This window comes from Paramisgurnus dabryanus, chromosome 17 (assembly GCF_030506205.2).
Source record: "Paramisgurnus dabryanus chromosome 17, PD_genome_1.1, whole genome shotgun sequence".
Lineage (NCBI taxonomy): Eukaryota > Metazoa > Chordata > Actinopteri > Cypriniformes > Cobitidae > Paramisgurnus > Paramisgurnus dabryanus.
The window spans coordinates 24377701-24397509 of NC_133353.1; the positions used below are offsets into that span (position 1 = coordinate 24377701).

At 38.5% G+C, this 19809-nt stretch overlaps 1 protein-coding gene across 2 annotated transcripts in view; it reads left to right on the forward strand.

Annotated features, from left to right (window-relative positions):
• crim1 (cysteine rich transmembrane BMP regulator 1 (chordin-like)) overlaps positions 1-19809 on the forward strand; it is a 126682-nt gene that overhangs the window by 9478 nt on the left and 97395 nt on the right. For both annotated transcript variants that reach the window (XM_065288550.2, XM_065288549.2), the window contains exon 2: positions 2547-2720. In XM_065288550.2, coding sequence (XP_065144622.1) covers positions 2547-2720 — 174 coding nt within the window. The remainder of the gene's footprint in view (positions 1-2546; positions 2721-19809) is intronic.

Here is a 19809-nt window from a genome sequence, read left to right on the forward strand (position 1 = left end):
AAGCGAGATGATGATATTTTGCTTAGTGGATGTGCATGAGAAATGTTCTAATACAAATATCATTAGATTGGAATTTCTGGGAGAATACAAAAACATGACTAACAATTTTGAAGATTTTAAATCATATTGATACAGTTCAGTGTTTCTGACTACATTATTAAGTGCTGTAGGGGAGAGGTGGGGTAACTTGGGATTTTCTTAGTTTGAATTGAGTTGTGTTTTGATTTAAAAAGTAATTTTGCTGAATTCCTATTAAAGCTTGTTGTATAATTTGCATTGCCCAATGTGTCTAAAACCTGATGTGTTTCTGACCTCCCTGATGTGTACTTATGCCAGGCTACTGACAACCTTGTTTGGCAGAGAGCTCAGGGACTCAACCCTCCTCAGACAGCTAAATGATCCAGCAGCACTAGTCTGGAGAGCCATGCTTAGTTACTGAAAGAATCAACTGTTGACAGCAGCTATTTAGAGACCTTTGCTGAAAAAAAATCAAGCATAGGAGCTTTTGAACACCAATTTTCAGTTCTTGATCTTTAGATCACAAACAAACACACACCATTTAGAAATTGGTTTCTTGTGTTTGATCAGTGCATGGACATGATGGGGACCTTCTGGCATTGTGGAATGACATCCATCATATTTAGAGGACCTAAAGGTTAAAGGATTAGTCAATTTTCTTTAAAAAAAATCCAGATAATTTACTCACCACCAAGTCATCCAAAATGTTGATGTCTTTCTTTGTTCAGTGGAGAAGAAATTATGTTTTTGAGGAAAACATTCCAGGATTTTTCTCATTTTAATGGACTTGAATGGACCCCAACACTTATTAGTTTTAATGCAGTTTAAAATTGTAGTTTCAAAGGACTCAAACGAGGCACAATGGTCTTATCTAGCGAAACGATTGTCATTTTTGGCAAGATAAATAAAAAATATGCACTTTTAAACCACAACTTTTCGTCTTCCTCCGGTCCTGTGACACGCCAGCGCGACCTCACGTGGTTGCGTCATCACGTCAAGAGGTAACGGATGACGTATGCGAAACTACGCCCCAGTGTTTACAAGTGTGGAGAAACATTTTGGATGACATGGTGGTGAGTAAATTATCTGGATTTTTTTAAAGAAAATGGACTAATCCTTTAAGTCTTGGGCCACCTACCTTTAGAATGTGCACTGTGCAGATCACCAATAGCAAACACACAATTGTTCAGTGAACTGCCATGGGGTGACTGGCTCAGAGAGAGATGTTTTCTGTTACTTATTTATCAAATTTAAAGTGACCCATCCAGAGTTTAAAGGGGACATATCTAGAAAACCTCCTATAATTGGGTTCCCAGTGCTTCTATCAACCTAGAAAATGTGAAAAAGATCAACCCAGTAACTTAGTTTTGGTAAACCATTCTCTGCAAGCATGTGAAAAAATAGGTCATTGAAATTTGGCTCCCCTTGTGATGTCAGAAGGGTATAATACCGCCCCTTAATCTGCCCTATGCAACCACGCCACTGCCATTTAGTGCAGACATCATTTGCATTTAAAAAAAAATTCTGCTCACACCTACAAAGTGGCATTTTTAACATGCTATAATAAATGATCTATATGGTATTTTGAGCTAAAACTTCACATATGTACTCTTTTACATCTTAAAAAAGTCTTGTGAAATGTCCCCTTTAAGAGGTCAGAAAGGAGTTTATTGTTGTTAAATATATTTTCATTTCTTTGCTGTGTAAAAACAGGTTTCTGCAAACACTCTGGTCCGTTATTTATGCGCAAACAGGTAGCATTTCTATAAAGACATAAATTATGTGCATGCAAATGCATGCATGCACAGGTGCAGAGCTGGGTGATATGCAAAACAAATAGTTGAATCAGTGTTTTGAACTGGTGTGTTGAAACTGGATTTTTTAGGTCAGCGCTCCTAAAATCTCAGCTGTTGCACAGGAAAAAATTGCCACAAAAGAAATCTTTTTTCTTGGTCTTTAAGAAACACAAGTTGTCTGCCGTAGTAAACCCCAGTATGCGCTAATCTCTAGTGTGCATACATGCATTCTAAGCACATAAACATGCTCTCGCACAGATAGGGCGAACATGCTGAAGGGCTGAAATACCAGCGCTGGTATCAGCAATGTGTGCACTGTAAATAAGACTTCATAATGTCACCGGCAGATAGTCGCATCTTATGGGTCGAGGTCATTCTTATTTTGAAAATGTGCTGCTCTCTGCCACCATTTATCTGTTCTGTAAGTCAAGAGAGTCTGGGAATGCATGAACCGCATAATTCTTTATAACAAATCTCTCTCTCGGCTGTTTCCGAGCTGCTGCCTCACCCCTTGCACCTCAAATTCACAAGTAATTGGTCATGTGGTCCAAGTATTCTAGTTTTCAGCACCCTCATTACCCCAACAACACAAGACCTTTTGGCTTTTGGAACCCACAAGCTTAATGATACCGGTTTGGTTTTTGAATCTTAAAATTCGCCCCGCTGTTTGATCTAGAAACGTATTAATGCGACTTTCAACACTGATATACGTGTCTTTTCATTTCTGTTCAGATGAAAACTGGGATGACGACCAGCTCTTGGGCTTTGAGCCATGCAATGAAAACCTGGTTACGGGCTGTAACATCATTGATGGGAAGTGTGAATGTGACAGTGTGCGAACATGCAACAACCCATTCGAGTTTGCCAGCCAGGAAGCCTGTCAGACGGCCCTGCAGAAGATTGAAGGTACACCTTTTATTTCGATCTCTCTTCTCATTATATCTCTCGCTATTTCTCTCCCTGCTTCCCTAATACAACAGACTCATACGTGCGTGCACATGTTTGTCTGCCGAATTCATGATGTCACTGCCGTTTTTTTTTTTTTCTTTTCTTTGATGGATTTCATTTTTAAAGAATGTACTTGATCTCCTATTGCTTGATTTTGTTGGGCTTTTTAATGAGCGTTTTGTCCCCATACAAAATGCTGTGTTGTTAATTTGACCAGAATATCTAAAATGTGATACAGATTTCTGGCATACTATAATACCCAATTATCCCTAATTAACTTCGGTAATAGGAATAAGCTTCCTTATTAGTTTTGAGATACTGTGAAATAATCAATCTAAGCACTCATTTTCAGCATCAGTGAAGGGATGAATATAACCTATGAACTAATTTAGATGAATGCATATTAATAAAAAATGTGTATGTCAGCCTTAGTCGATGCTTTATGTTGGCATTAATGCGCAGTTTTCGAGCACGACTTTGCTGTCCTAGTTAAAGCTACACCATAAATTCCAAAACCCAAACAAATGTTTAGCAAAAGTTTCACTTTGACCTGCTAGCTTCAGACAGCGGCATATTTTCTGCTTTCCCTAAGCCGCTGAATAACAACTTGTTTAAAATCCCCGAGGCTAAATTTTTTTATATAGTTGTTTGTTCTAATTCTTTTCGTTTGGAAAGAGTGGGGGTTGCAAAAGACTATTTTCACTCTTTTTCTTTGCCCCGTCGTGCTTATATGACAGGCTTTTTCAGAAGCCTGTGATTAAACAAACAAACAAGCTGATTTACTAGAGGCTGATAAGGTTCCTTTTAGAGCTATCAGAATGCAAATGTTGCGTTGAAAAATGCGCTCCCTGATGGATACTTGCTTGCATTCTCGAAGCGTGCCTGTGCGTTCAGTCTGTGCCGGTGGCACACTGGCAATTAGGCACAAAAATACATGCTTGTTATCACTACAGTCATAGCAACGGCTGCTGGCCCTTGTTGTTTTATTGTGGCAGGTGTACTTTTTTTTTAACCCTGAAGCGGGCGGTGGCGATTTTTCAGAATATCACCCCCTGTTTTGTTTTGTTAATAAGTGCCTGTCGTGTTGTTTTGACTAGTGGTTTATTGCTGCTGCAGTTGTCACTTGTTTATTATGATGTTGTGTCTACTTTGGGATAGTGTTTTGCTTGTATGTGTAAAGTTGTCACAATGTTGTGTCTAATAGAAACCTAATTCTTTTAATGAGTAGCTATTTGTTTTTTCAAAGACTTCCTTGGTTTAATTTGTTTAATTTACTAGCGTTAATAAATGAGATGAAGAAATGTGTGTTGTTACACTCCCAACAATATAATATAATAATAAATTTGTCGGTATTAAAATTATTTATAAATAGCTTTTTAAAAGAGTGCAAAGAAACTAGGTGGTATTTTTGTAGCTTGAGAATGTGATAGATTTTCTAGTTGTTACGTCAGGTTGTTTTTTCTCCAATCTCCTACATCTGTTTGCGTTCACTGCGGTGATGACGTGGGCCAAGGCACATGTTTTGCGCTGTTGTAATGGTATGCGTTCGGGAGTTATCATTTGCATAAGAAAAACATTACTGTCGTGATTCATCAACCTGGCCATCTTTCGTGTCTACAGTCAGCAGACGGTGTGAGATTTTATTGATTTTACATTAAACAATTGCTTCTGTCACGTAGAAGTGGAAGCGTCTTCGTAATATGATTAAACTCCATCTCGTAATCCCACTGCCTTCTGTTTCAGTGCTTTTGCCGGGGGGATAGATACAAAACTGTGTTTAAACTACTGCAACCAAATCAGAATCAGCTGAAATACGGCCTCGACCTCTAAGGTTGTTCACCCTATTCAGCTCGACAAGAAAAAGTCCTTCCGCACAGTGTTTTGCATGTACGGGAAGCTGGCAGACGCGAGGGTGAATGTTGAATAGATAAGTGCTATTGATATTATCGGTAGCGATTCAAAACAAGCTCCAGTTTGAGAAGTGCAGTGACCTCAGAATTTCTATAGCCGGATCTGCGAGGAGGGCTTTCTGAAAGGGCAATGGAGATTGATAATGGTGCCGTGCTGCCCTCTCCGAGGTTCCCTAATGACATTCGTATTCTTGGCTACCGTTGCTACTACAGGAAATCAATCTTCAATAAAACTGTAATAATATGTTGACCTTTGATGTTTAAGTAGATTTTTGGTTGGTGTAAAAATATACCTGAACTGTAAATCAGTACCAGATTTGATGGGAAAAGTGGAAACATTAAAGGACAACACCACCGTTGTTCAATATTTTATAATGTTCTTACCCTTAACTTAGACGAATGAATACATCAATGTGTGCACTTAAACTTCGTACAGTACATCATGAATGTGTTAGCATTTAGCCTAGCCACATTCATTCTATAGGATCCAAACAGGGATGAATTTAGAAACCACCAAACACTTCCATGTTTTCCCTATTTAAAAACTGTTACATGAGTAGTTACACGAGTACTTTTGCAGCACTTCGACCTCGGGTGCAGTAATATTGACGGAAGTTTGAGCGAGAGGGGAGTAGTCAGGAGTGATGATGTTACTGCACGCCAAGGTCGAAGTGGTGCCAACTAAGTGCTCTTCCGCCATACAATATAGTTCTAATTTTTTATCTGCTTAAAAATCACCATGTTTTATTTTGTGCCACCATACTTACTCGTGTAATTACTCATGTAACAGTCTTTAAATAGGGAAAACTGTTTGGTGGCTTCTAAATTCATCCCTCTTTGGATCCTAAGGAATGAATGGGGCTAGGCTAAATGCGAACGCATTCACGACGCGCTGTACAAAGATTATGCACAATGTGCATTGAATAAAGATAGGTATGTATTCATTCGTCTAAGTTGAGGTAAGAACATGGTAAAATGTTGAAAAACGGTGGTGTTTTCCTTTACGGAATCAATCCCTGGGACAGCATTGAGGTTACAGCATAAAGCAAAAGGTTTTACGAATTAATGCGACAAGTGCATATTTGTTTGCTTAAATGGATAGTTCCACCCAAAATGTACATGTACTCACCCTCAAGTTGTTACAGACCTTTAAAAATATCTTTGCTCAACGCACAGAAATGTATTTGTAATAAAGCACAAAACAGAAGCACCGTTGACTTTCATAGGAAAAACAAATACTATGTAAGTCAGTGGTGGTTACAAACATGCTCAAAATATTTTACTTTGTTTTCGGCAGAGCAAAGAAATTCATACAGGTCTGTAACAATTTGAGGGTGAGTAAATGATGACAGAAGTTTCAGTTTTGGATGTTAATACCGAACTGCTGAGTACCAGCATGGGGTAGAGCTCAACAGAGTCTGTGGATCTGTGTGTAGGTAAATATTAGTCTTGCAGAAAGATATGATATATGGTGAAATGTATTCAAGAAACCCAGAGATGGTATATAAGGCAGTGCATTGAACACTCTTTGAGAAAGCATGAGGGTGAAATGAGGACAAATCGAATGGCACCAGTGATTTAAAGGGGCCATGGCATGAAAATGAGACTTTTTCCATGTTTAAGTGCTATAATTGGGTCCCCAGTGCTTCTATCAACCTAGAAAATGTGAAAAAGATCAACCCATTAACTTAGTTTTGGTAAACCATTCTCTACAAGCACATACAAAAATAGGTCGTTGAAATTTGACCCTCTTTATGATGTCATAAGGAGCTCTTATTAGAATAATACTGCCCCCTTAATCTGCACTAACCAATCACAGCACTGCCATTTAGTGCAGAGAAAAAGAGAGAGAGAAAATAATTCACAGCACAATTGAGTTTCAATTGCAACAAACCACCATCATTGTGATCAGTGTTTGCACTTCATCAGCTCATTTGCATTTTAAAGGACACACCCAAAAGGCACATTTTTGCACACACCAACAAAGTGTCAATTTTAACATTTTATAATAAATTTTCTATTTGGTATTTTGAGCTAAAACTTCACACATGTGCTCTGGGGACACCAAAGATTTATTTGACATCTTAAAAAAGTCTTGTGCCATGGCCCCTTTAACTCTATGACCGTACACATTACATTGCATACTATAAACATAAACACTGTACAGTACATCATGTATTTTGTGAGGTAAGGGCATGGGTGTGTTTTCAGGTTTTTGTGTGCAAACACTTGTTTTAACCCATCTTTGGGAAAAATATGGACATTTTTTACAGTAGGTTCGTTTAAACCAACAGATGGGTTTGTCCATATTTTACCCAACCATGGGTTATAATAATCCAGTGTTTTTAGAGCGAAAGATTCAATATTCAAGTACACCTCTGAATGTGTGGGTTCAGGCTATTCAAGGCAATTTTACTGTCATTGGGAAATAAATGACTGGACCAAACAAGCAGTGAGGCAGTAAGAGAGTATGCTGGAACTCTTTCAGAGAACCTGTATTTGACATTAACATGGAGGTGAATGGTAGTCTTGCAGTGATCCAGTATAGCCTTCTGACGTGCAGGTTGCCGTCATTTGGTAAGTGGATGGATGCACTACTTTTAGAAACAGTCTCTTGAAAAGATCTAACTTGGTATTTTGCCAAGGGTTTTTATAGAAGTTGCGATATTTCATTACGCGTACAGTGGCCCCAAAAGTATTTGAGATGCACTTAAAACTGCACGAATGCATACTTTTATACAGTAGATTGTTTTCACATGAATATATATTTTTATTACTTTTAACTAACCGGTGCCAAGGTTATTTTATTAAATGTATGTACAAGAAAAGATTTCAGATTTGAAAGAAATCTTGTAGCTAATAGTAGCAGGTAAAAGAATGTGGCAAAGGGATGGAAATACGATACAAGCGTGAGAGTTGTTCTTTGTATAGAAAAAGCTTGTGCGTGTTTAAGAGAGAAAGTGAGACAGAAGAGGAAGTTTTGTTCGGAGAGACTCTGTTTTGCCGTTACTGTTAGTTTGCTTTGACCCAGCTCGGCCAAAGCACATTAAAGGAAATGCCAAGCATTCTTCCAGTAGAGCTGTGTCTCTGCTGCCTTGGCAGGATTACAGTGGAGAATATTTGTTCTGGGGAGCCGGCCATGCTAATTGCAGGCCCCGTTGTATGCTGGGATAGAGCAGCCTCTCATGCCAAAAGCAACATGTTTCTGTTTTAACAATGTCCTGTTTTCAAAGAGAGCGTGGGGGGTCGGACAAACCCGAGAACGAAATGCCTGAATCTACTGTACTTGGACGTTCTCTGTTGTCCCGTAGAGGACAATGCAAAAATATTTGATCTGTTACGGTGTGTGCATGTTGAAGAATCTACTACAAGAGTAAAAGTTACATAATGTTCGCCGAATTGGCCGAAAATACATGAACTGAGAAAGGGATTTTTCTATAAGTGAAAATTATAACAGGTAACCAATTGGATTAAAACGGCACAATCCAAGTAGAGTATCAGTCTAGGTGTGTTTTCAACAATGTGGTATTACATTATGTAATTATTGCATGACTTTTGGCTACCGTAATGACCAAAACAGTAAAATTGTTGCTTATTTTCATATCGCCAGTAAATCAAACATACAGCAATAATTCAATATACCGGCCAGCACTAAAAGGGTCGTTGGCATTAATTGATTATTTGTGGAGGCGCAGTGTAATTAATCTTATGTGGTTTTTGAAAGGTCTGTAAACAGATGCACTGCATTCTTGCTTTGTGTTATTCATCCTCCTCTGGCTTTGGCAGTCATGAATGTTTGGGGACAAGTGTCTGTTCAGCACCAGTGTGTTCTTCCCCTTCGCAGTGCAGTTTTGGAAACTCGCTGACATCAATCTGTCTAGGCGACAAGACATCGAAGGAACCAAAGTGTTTCAGCATCTCAAACAGGTGTTAATGGGATGCTGTCCCTTTTACATCTGCGGGGTCAAATTTACTGCACGACATGAGTACCTTCCTTTATTCTTACAAGGCGTTAAATTAGAGGTGATAATACATTCCATCACCTTTGCCATGTGCAATTTTCAGCCAGGGACCTGTTAGTAGAAATGTTTAAAGAGCTTATCACCTTTAAATGAAACCTTTTTATTTACCTTTGGAAAAAAGTCTGGTCGGGTTTAGTGGCGGTTCTGTTGTGACATTTCCAATACTTTATGCCCATTAAATATCACTCTTTAGAAGGAAAACACCACCGTTTTTCAAAATTTTACTGTTTTATCTCAAATTAGACTAATGAATACATACCTATCTTTTTTTTTTAAATCATGCACTTAATCTTTGTACAGCGCATTGTGAATGTGTTAGCATTTAGCCTAGCCCCATTTATTCCTTAGGATCCAAACAGGGACAAATTTAGAAGCCACCAAACACTTCCATGTTTTTCCTATTTAAAGACTGTTACATGAGTAGTTACACAGAAATTATATTGTATGGCGAAAGAACACTTATGGCGCTTTTCCATTGCATAGTACCCCACGGTTTATTTTGGTTTGGGTCGGGTCAGCTCACCTCACTTTGCCGTTTTCCATCGAGTTTGGTATCACTTCGCAGTGGGAGGGATTATGGGCGTGTCGTTATATTTGCGCTGCATACTGCTGTGACATCATACAAGTGAGAGCGTCCTTATACATTCCCATTCATTTATTTATTTATCAGTCCTCCACAAAATTAAAATTGGCCACCACAGATGGATGTTTGCACATCGCGTTTATCACTAAGGTTACCTTTATCTCTCTTGACAGTTTCGCTTTAAACACCCGTGGCGTCAGTAGTTGACGCACTCCGCTGAGCCTCATTGAAGTTGCATTTAAGCATATAATACTGACGTGCTCTCGTCGCGAATGTTCCGCCACAAACTGCAAGTTTGGAAAAAACTTATATTGTCCCTGATTCTCAACCTGTTGATGTTTTTCATCGCTGAAAGGGAGTTTGGGAACTTATAGCAGAGCACAGATGACAACATTTTTCCTTGAGACAGCGCAAGCTAGCACTAAAGGTAAAGCTAATCTTTACATTATAGCAATGGCGCTTAGTGACGATTGACCAATCAGTGATCTACTGTGTTTTCGCGTCACGTTTGGTACCAGCTCGGGTCGCTTAGAACCCCAACCGAGGTGGGACGTAAAAAAGTATTGGGTACTACGTACTGCACCCAATGGAAAAGCTCCCAAAAGTAAGCTGATCCGACCCAAACTAAACCAAACCAAACCGTGGGGTACTTTGCAATGGAAAAGCGCCATTAGTTTGGATAGGTTGAAGTGCTGCAAACTAATCCTATTTTATCCTTTAAGCACAGTATAAGAAAAATCAATGAATTGATTGTAAGTATTTGCAACACTGTCGCCTTTTATAGACTGCCCATAGAAACTGTACCTACACTGTAAAAACGTTAAAAATATTTACATTTAAAAACTAATAATACAGTTGAATAAGTTATGTTATTTCAAATTTATTTTTAGAATTTTTATCAAATTCTTACTAGTCAAGAAAGTTGAAATTAATTGTAATTTCAAGTTGATTAAAATTAAACTAGGAATTTGTACAGTGCTTGCCAGCTTTTTCTCCAAGACAGCAATAGATTCACCTCTAAAGTTTTAAAAGACATCTCATCACTGTCTCAAACTGTGAAATTTGCAAAATGCCACAATTAAGTCACATATTTCAAAACATTTATCATACAATTTCACATAAATGCAATGAATGTTGGGTAACAGAGCGGTGCTGTGACCTACAGTAATCGAAGCTTTGCTGAAGCCTAGTGAACTACATTCTTTAATGTTTCAGCACTGAGAAAAGGGCCAGACCAATGACAATTGAATTAGATTATCTGAAAAATCACCACCAATCGCAGAATGGCCTTATAGCATCAACACCCTCATGGTTAGTCTCCTATGGCTATTACTCTGCTCTCTACGATCACGGTATTGACAGCTCCTCTGGTGTGGAAGATTTCAAGCCTCTGACAGATGTAGTACAGGTCGGACATTGACATGGGTCCACCAGCCCGGTTCGCCCCGGTTGATTGAGAGATTCTCGTCACTTGCGGATAATCCTATCAACTGCAGATAGATCAGCTGCTGTTTGCCCGTGATTGATTTCACGGGCCGGTCGTTGGAGTGCTGCACAGCCAGATCTTGACGACAAGTGCTACTTGTGAGAAGTGTTCCTATCAGAAATGCAATGCTGTCAAAGCCATTTAGAAAACTGTTTTTGATCGAATGAAGTCAGACAGTGGAAAAAACTGTTAAAAAGTACATATTATAGATGGTTTCGCTCATTTCTGATTGCATAAGCCACATTTGAAGCCTTGGTAAGAACTATAAACAGATCTGAGACCGCTATCTTGTATGGAAATCATAATTAAGTTACACAAATGAAATATATTACTTATCGGAAGAAATATACATTCCATTATAATTGCTTCTATAACAAAATTATAAAATGATTAGTTCCAGTCCTATATACTGATCGGTCAATAGCTATGTCTTATTTACTGTACGATAAAACACAGCTATGAGGCACTTCGCTTTGCATTAGGGATGGAACGGTATGAAAATTTCATATCATGATTATAGTGACCAAAGTTATCACGGTTATCAATATTATCATTTTTTTTTTTTTTTAATGATTTGGAAATGTTTAAAAAGAATTAATACACACACTGAAAAATGTTTTTCATTCAATTTACTCATTTTTTTATGGTAAGTGATTGCAATCAATTTATTTAAGCTACATTTAAACAAAAAAGATTAGTAAAGTAAAATAAAATAAAAAAACTTTTGTTTAAATGTAGCTTAAATAAATTGATTGCAACCACTTTTGATTGCAACCAATTTTTCAAAAAATTGAGTAAATTGAATGATTCATTTTTTTTTCAGTGCACTGAAAACATTTGAACAAGTTTTATTTTTGAAAATCACAATTTAATATTTCATGTCCCTGAAATTATTTCTGTGGTAAAAAATAAATAAATCTGTCTAATAAGTTTACCGTGAATGAATACAAAACATTATCCCTTAAATGTCTTCTTGTGCAAAAAACTATGTTGCATGTGCGCGTCTGCGTCAAACTGATTCTGGCTGGACAGAATTTACAGCAAGTTTTCAAAATCACGGTAATCAAACACGGTTGTAATGATCATTCAATTTTAAACGATAATACTAACCGTCAGGACATTGTATCATGGTTAATCGTGAAACTGGTAATCGTCCCATCCCTACTTTGCATCGTGCCAAACAATGCTCTTTATCTGTGACTTATTTACAATACAGCATTAATCCCGGAGCACTGTCTGGTTAAATGCACAGCTCTGCAAAGTATAGTTTATTTGACTAGTACATTTACACAGACTTTCGACGCATGCGCATTGCGACAAAATGAAATGCATCTCCTGGGCTACTTACTACATTTTCCTACAGGTGCATCCACAACCTACAGGTACGTGTTTTTTTTATCCGGTGGCGCGCACTCTGCTGATGAAAAAAATTGCATCACGTGCATTGCACGTGGACCCTCGCGTACGCGTAATTTTTTTTTCGTGTTTTAGCTTTTAGCCTCTTGTACCTTATTACTTAAAGCACTGTTTTACAGACATTTCATGGATTCAGCGGTTTTGATGCCTTTGTTAAAGGTGACATAGAATGATTGAACGGGTATTTATCCTTGTTCTGTGATGTGACATGTAGACAAATTTTTTTTTCTTTGGGTCTGTAATGCCTTAGAAGCTTCCTAAAAACCTCTCTCAGATAGCTCTATTAGGGTGGGGGATTTTAAACAAGTGGTTTTGCACCTTTTTGGCTCCCCCTACTGGCTTAACTTGCAATCTCATTACTGATTGGCTGACTTTGCTGCCACTCAAAAAATGTAGCCAATTATTTTAAATAGGAGGGGCAGTGAGATGCCGGTGATGTCATAAGCATCAGTTTTTCAGATTGGGCCGTTTTCTGGCTGACATTTCTAAAAGAGGAATTTCTATGAGACTGAGATGTTATGTCTAGCACTTTTTGAATGTTTGTGAATGCGGGTAGACTACCATTATTCAACAAAGACAAGGTAAAAATGGTTTTTCATTCTCTGTCCCCTTTAAAACATACTATTTACATTATCAGTATCATTATTGCTATTGTTTATTTGCCCTGCTTCATATCATACCTAAAAACGTTGGTCTTGTAGTATTTGCTGTAATGTCGCACAACACTGGGAGTTAAAAATCGTTCAAACATTCCTTGACGGAAAAAGATAAATGTGCACCTCGAAACCTTTGAAAGTTTGACATTTAGGCCTATACTTGCTTATGACATGATTGTCACTTTACAGATAACATATTTTCTTGCCTTGTTGATTTTTTTTATTTCCTGCCCTGTTTGAGATAAGCATATTTCCTGATGATTTTAGCCTCAGGTCAGTAATTACTAAGTGCAGAGGTGGGACGCAAGGACTATAGACTTGAAATGGCAGATGGGATGATATTTTGGGGGGAAGTGAGGCATTTTGTTTGTAAGTCAGTTGTTGACATTCTGGCGTCCCTGTGGTGTCCGGCAGTAGATGCTCGGTCTGAGTTTGATGTGGTTTAGTGATAAAGATGAATCACACTGCGGCCCGTCGAAGCGTGCCTCTCGTTTGTCCTTTAAATTGCTGAAGATAGCGCAAAACCTTTAAGGGGCATTTTCCTTCACAGTGGCTCACAGCTTGGTCCTTTTTTTTATATTCCCTTCATGAATTTGGTCAGATGGTAAAAAATATGTGTTGTGTGTAAGGTCAGTCCAACGTGATCTGTAAACTTTATATATACAAGTCTTTTCTTGGCCGGCACAGGGGCTCAGTGTGCCTTTTTGTGTGGAGTTTCCATGCTATAACCAGTGTCAGTGTGGGTTTAATCCGCATACTCCGGTTTCCTCTCACAGTCCAAAAACGTGCAGTTTAGGTGAATTGAAGATGCCCAATTGCCCATCCCCCAACATGTGTGTAGATCAATTTGTGTATTGATTAACTGGTCCTCGCTATGAATATAGGCATAGTTGCTGGAATGTTGGGAAGCATTAGGAATGAATAAATATGTCTTTTCTCAGCTCTTGTACTACTAGAATGTTGTTAATAGTTAATCATTTAGATGGTTTATAGTATTTTGCATTCTGATTGTTATGAAAGAAGAGACTTAAAGGAAAACACCACTGTTTTTCAATATTTTACTATGTTCTTACTAGGGATGCACCGAATCCAGATTTTTTAGGTTCGGCCGAATCCACCGTTTAAGATTTGGCCGAATCCGAAACCGAATACCGAATCCTACTCGCATCCTTATTCCATTAACACAGTAAAACACATTAATGAAGTAAACAACGTCCACAGCAGTGTATTTTTCATTTTATTTAATTTTAACTGTACATTATGCCAGGATGACAAGTTGGAAAAACTATTTTGACAATTACCATAAGCCTATGCATAATGAAAGCGATGCGTTGCAACACGCTCGTTTTTACAATAAGCAAGCAGCTCCGCGCTGAAAACTATATTTAACTTTGAGTGAGAAGCTCCGCTCGTCAATGTCAGGTTTCACACGGCCGTCCAATTACAGTGGAGAAGGGGCGGGACATTACCACAGCAACCAACTGGCTTACAGCTGAAGCATCACAGCTACCAAGCGCTCGCTGAAAAACAGCTGGAATTTGGCGTCCTCAAGGCGTTTTCAGCTGTGTTTAAAAGTTTTGGTGTGTCCAGCCCCTAAGGCTCACCGAAAGAAAAAGCTCATCTCCACGTCAGCACCCGATGTGTGTAATCAACGGCCGCGTTACGTCGACCAGCGTAGCGCAAGCCTAGGGTTCGGTTCGGTGTAAAAAAAATCTAGGATTCGGCCGAATCCGAACCCCGTCAAAAAGCCCAGTATTCGGCCGAATCCGAATCCTGGATTCGGTGCATCCCTAGTTCTTACCTCAACTTAGATGAATTAATACATACCTAGCTTCTTTCAATGTGTGCACTTTTAATCTTTGTACAGCGCTTCTTGAATGTGTTAGCATTTAGCCTAGCCCCATTCATTCCTATGGCTCCAAACAAAAGTTTTATTTTGTGCCACCATACTTACTCATAGAGGTCGACCGATTTAAAAACAAAAAGGTATGTATTAATTAATCTAAGTTGAGGTAAGAACATAGTAAAATATTGAAAAACAGTGGTGTTTTCCTTTAAAGAGACGGTTCACCAAAAATTAACTCTCACTCTAAAGGCGGTTGCACACCGGACACGCAGCACAGCACCGCCCTGTTCTAAAAAAATCAAACACATTGTTTTCTATGAGTATACGCACACTGGTGCCGACAGGTGGCGCAAAGTTACGACTCAGGAAGTTGCTGAAATCCCTATCGCGCCACAGAGTGCAGCTTTAACATTAAATAGTTTAAGTAAGGGATAATGTAGAGGCAGCCGGTAGTTAAGTTCAGTCTCAGTAAGCTCTCTGTGTCTTGTCGTGGTTGTCGAGTGTTTGTCACAAGATGGCGCCAAACAGACAGTAATCTTTATTGATCTTTATTGGCGCGGAGCGATTTTACTTGTGCAAGTAGTCCGGCTATGCGTTATTATTTTGGAGCGGTTATTATTTGAAAAGAACAAACCTGCAAATGTCTCAACTGACCAATCAGAATCAAGCATTCCAGAGAGCCGTGTAATAACATTAAATAACATCATATTTGTCCCAAATCATTAACGATTAACATTGGCTGCTAACGTATATTTTGCATTTTGAAGTAGACGCTATCTGACTAAGCTCGCGCTATTTAATATGCACTTCTGGTGTATGATACCTCCGAGTTGTCCTACACGCGACGCGGGCCTGAGCTGCGCATCCGGTGTGCGACCTCCTTCAGGCTTCCAATTTATAGGTGATGTTTTGCTTCAGTCGTACATTAAAGAGAATTTGTAGCTAAGAGAAACCATGGTCCTTGTGATAGTTCAGATACTGCAAGCCCACAGATATGCATCTTTGAGAGTCAAAAAAGCAGATACAGCCAACACAAAATAAATCCCCTCGGCCCCTGGCAATATATTGAAGTGTTATGAATTGTCTGGAAGATCGCAGTCCAGCCACACACTCGGGTTTCTGTTGCATTAATGTGCAGTAAGTGTGTACGTACGCCATTAGTCCAACATGATGTTCATGATTCAGGACTGTATACCTGAAGCTGTGGATATGTTGTAATATAGTATAATGTTTTTCAGTAAACTATCCCTTTAAGTCCGTTTATTTTAGTTTATCTAATATACAGTACTGTATCTGTTGTAATGTAATTCCAACAAATATTTGTGATAATACGGTAAAGCCAAACATTTATTAATGACTTGATAAGCCCAAAAGAGCCTTAGTTTATCAGTAGGTTATGACTGAACCCCCTGAGGCTTTCTTGTCAAGTGTGCTTTTGCTGAAAATGTGCTAATATGCTAGTTTTGCATATTTTTGCATAGCATTGCTGTTTTTGTTTGTAAACAATTCTGTCCGTTTTATAATGTGTTAAAGCTTTTGAATTTGCATTCGGCCCTCGTCTGTGTTTACTGTGTTTTTTCTTCCACTCTTACTGTGAAGTAATCAAGGGTGAAAAACTCTAATCAAGATTATTTTATAATCAAGTTACTCCTCTTGGGTTTTAAGCACGCAGCACTCAATTTTATTCAAGGTGCCGGTTCAGATCAAACCGGATGCCATTTGTCCGAAAATGTGTTTATTGCACTCTTTTGGCTGACATTATTTTAACCCTTACGTAAAGATACACTTTCTGGCCTTCAACTGAGGTGACAGCTATAAAACAGCTTTGAATTGCGCTTAGCAAATGATCTACGTCAACCTGTTTTAGCTCCGGAGAGGTCAATGCTGCCTGTTTACAGTGTACCCATTAAATTATGAGCGTTTTTTGAGGGTGTGTGCTTGTTTTGACAAAAGTGTATCTGGGTTACAAGCAGACATGAGAGTTTGAAGACAAAAATAATATTTTCCCCCATTTTGAGAGCATAATTCACAAATACATATTCTGAAGTAACGGTGATGGGGAAAAATAAAATGAGCTTATTATTTGTTGAGTGTGGTAAGGCCCAGTGGGTCGTGTGCCATTTTGACAGTCAGTTTGACAGAGAAATTTCTTGGAAGAGAAGAAAAAAGATAAAACTATGTTTATCTGCCTCTCGGTGAATTCAGTTTCCAAGGAAGAAGTAAATGAGAGGTTTCGTAGGAAAATTGGGCATCTGATTCATACTAGGTGAGGAACCTGATTCGGTTCACTTCAGGCTACGTTTAAAGATCTCAGGAACTGAAAGCTTGGTTTATTCACACAATAATTTACCTACATCAGTTATCATTGTATCTGTTGTGATGCAGAAATTCAAATATATGCAATTTTTCAAGATAAAGAACAAGAGTCTTTGAGCTGCCTTCTGAAACATCCTGTCCATTTAAGGAATAGTTCACCCAAATTCTGTTCATGTCATTCAAACACACAGCATTATTCATTGCTGCAAGCATTGGAAACAAAAACATTTAATCTTGTTGGCGGCGATTTACAAAATGCAATGTATCTTAAAGGGAAAGTTCACCCAAAGTCATCATTTACTCGTCCACATGTTCTAAATCTGTATGAATTTCTTTTTTCTGATGAACACAAAAGAAGATATTTTGAGAAATGATGGTAAACACACAGCAGTAAGTGACCATAGACTTCCATAGTAGGAATAAAAAAATATGATGGAATTTAATGGGTACAATCAACTGTCTGCTTACCATCATTTATCAAAACATTTTCTTAGTCAATTATACTTCCAAAATATTTTTTCCTACTATGGAAGTCAGTGGTCACTATCTGCTGTGTGTTTACCATCATTTATCAAAATATCTTCTTTTGTGTTCATTGAAGTAAATAGGGTCCACGAACGGTTTGGTTACAAACATTTCTCAAAATATCTTCCTTTAAAGGGTTGTTCACCCAAAAATGAAAACTCTGTCATAATTTACTCTCGCTGGTGTTCTTTTAAGACTATATGGCCCCTATCTTGCACCCAGCGCAATTGACTTTGTCAGTGACGCATGTTTCATTCGTAGTTTGCACCGGCGCACGGCGGGTTTTTCCCTCCACAGACGCACGTCGGCAAACAAGGGAATGAACTTGCGCTCCCTGGGCGGTTCAGCGCAAAAAAGGAGGAGTGTTCTGGCACAAACCATCCCTGATGCTATTTTGCAGTTTCAAAAAACAATTGCGCCACTGACCAGAAAAAACTAGTCTAAAGTCAGTGGCGTGTTGCACGTTGTTCATTATGCTATTTTAAGGGCGCATGCTTGACCACAATGTATAGCGTGCACAACGAGCACACACCGTGCTAATCTAATCTACACAGATGCAACAGTTATTTTTGCAAATCATAAATTGTTACAATAAAAAATATTAACACATTAAATAGGGGAAATCATTGTGGTGAGCATTGTGGTGATAGTTTTTATTTATTTTGTGTGGCTGCATTAAAAAATTATCATGCAAATAATGAAAAAAATATTTTCATAAGTTTGTTGTGTGGCTGTATTACGTTTATTTTATGTAAATAATAATTAAAATGTTTATATAAGAAACCTTAATGTATGTGAACTTGATTTGTAAGTGTACTTTGGGGTTGGACTGCTTGCGTTTTTTGGCTTTCAGCTATGAGGGTGGACGCAGCGATGTCCTCTGCTGGCGTCTGTGTAGAGGCAGATCCACCTCCCGTTACACGGCGTGGGCGATTTATGCTGGCAAGCTTGGGATTCCCCCGTCTCCTGACATCATCGTAGCGCTTGCGGCGCAACTAAATCCGTCATAATAATAGCAACCCGCCATGGAACTTGCGTACTTGCGTTTAAAGGGAATGTTGGATGACGTTCTGATTTGTTTATTTAACGTTACGCCCATACCACACCTATGAATAATGAACCTACTTCAGACCAACCCCTTATTGATTTGCACCTGGCGCAAGAGTTATTTCTCCCGCCGGGAAAATAGCAACAGCGCCCAAGATCCGCCCACAAAGTCACTTGCGCTTTGCGATTCGCACTTGCGTTTCAGATCGTTAAAATAGGGCCCTATGAGTTTCTTTATTCTGTTGAACACAAAAGAAGATATTTTGATAAATGATGTTAAGCACACAGTTGACGGTACCCATTGACTTTTATATTATGGTATCGTCAACGGTGTGGATATCATCATTTAGCAAAATATCTTCTTTTGTGTTCAACATAATAAAGAAACTCATACAGGTTTATAACAACATGAGGTTGAGTAAATGATGACAGAATTATGATTTCTGGTGAACTATCCCTTTATTGCACCAAGAATGGTTGGTACGCAAACACAAAAAAGATTTAACATCTAGAAGGAAATTATGAATAAAAATGAAATTATTGTACAAAAATTTTACTTTTCTTACTCTGGTCCATTTTGGAGCTTGTAAGCACTTTGTCACCTTTCACTTTTATTGTAAAATAGTACAGGTTTGTAACATTTATAAAAGTGAGTAAATGATTTTCAGAGATTTAATTTCATTTTTGGGGCACCTTTCCCATAAAAGTAGCCCCAGAACGATTCTTCGGCACAATTTGTTTTATCTTTCTATCATCCATGTTAGAAACAACATTAGTAGTCTAATGGTTATGTTAGTGATGTAACTGTTGTGAATGTATTTTGAAGAGCGTGTTACGACCCATCGTTTGGAATGCATAACATGCCACGACTTCTTTAATTGAGCTTCTTGTCATCGTCCTCTCACTCTCAATGCCCGAATTCACCTCTCTCGCTCTGTCCTCATTGGCTCTTCACACGCACACACACACACCCCACTCAATATATCAGTGTTGGTCTTGAGTCAACCCTTGAGTCTGAAAAGCCCAAACAGACTGATGAAGGAATGTCAATGTAGGCGTATGAATCCTGGTGTTTGGGAAGTGAAGCCTTCACTCCCAAAATATTTAATTTTTTTTCACCCAGGACTGCGCCCTTAATAAAATCTATTGCTTATAGTGGGGGTGTATAATATGAACATATAAAATGATTCAGTCTTGAAAAAATGGTTTTAATAAAGTTATGCCTCATCATTTGTGAAAT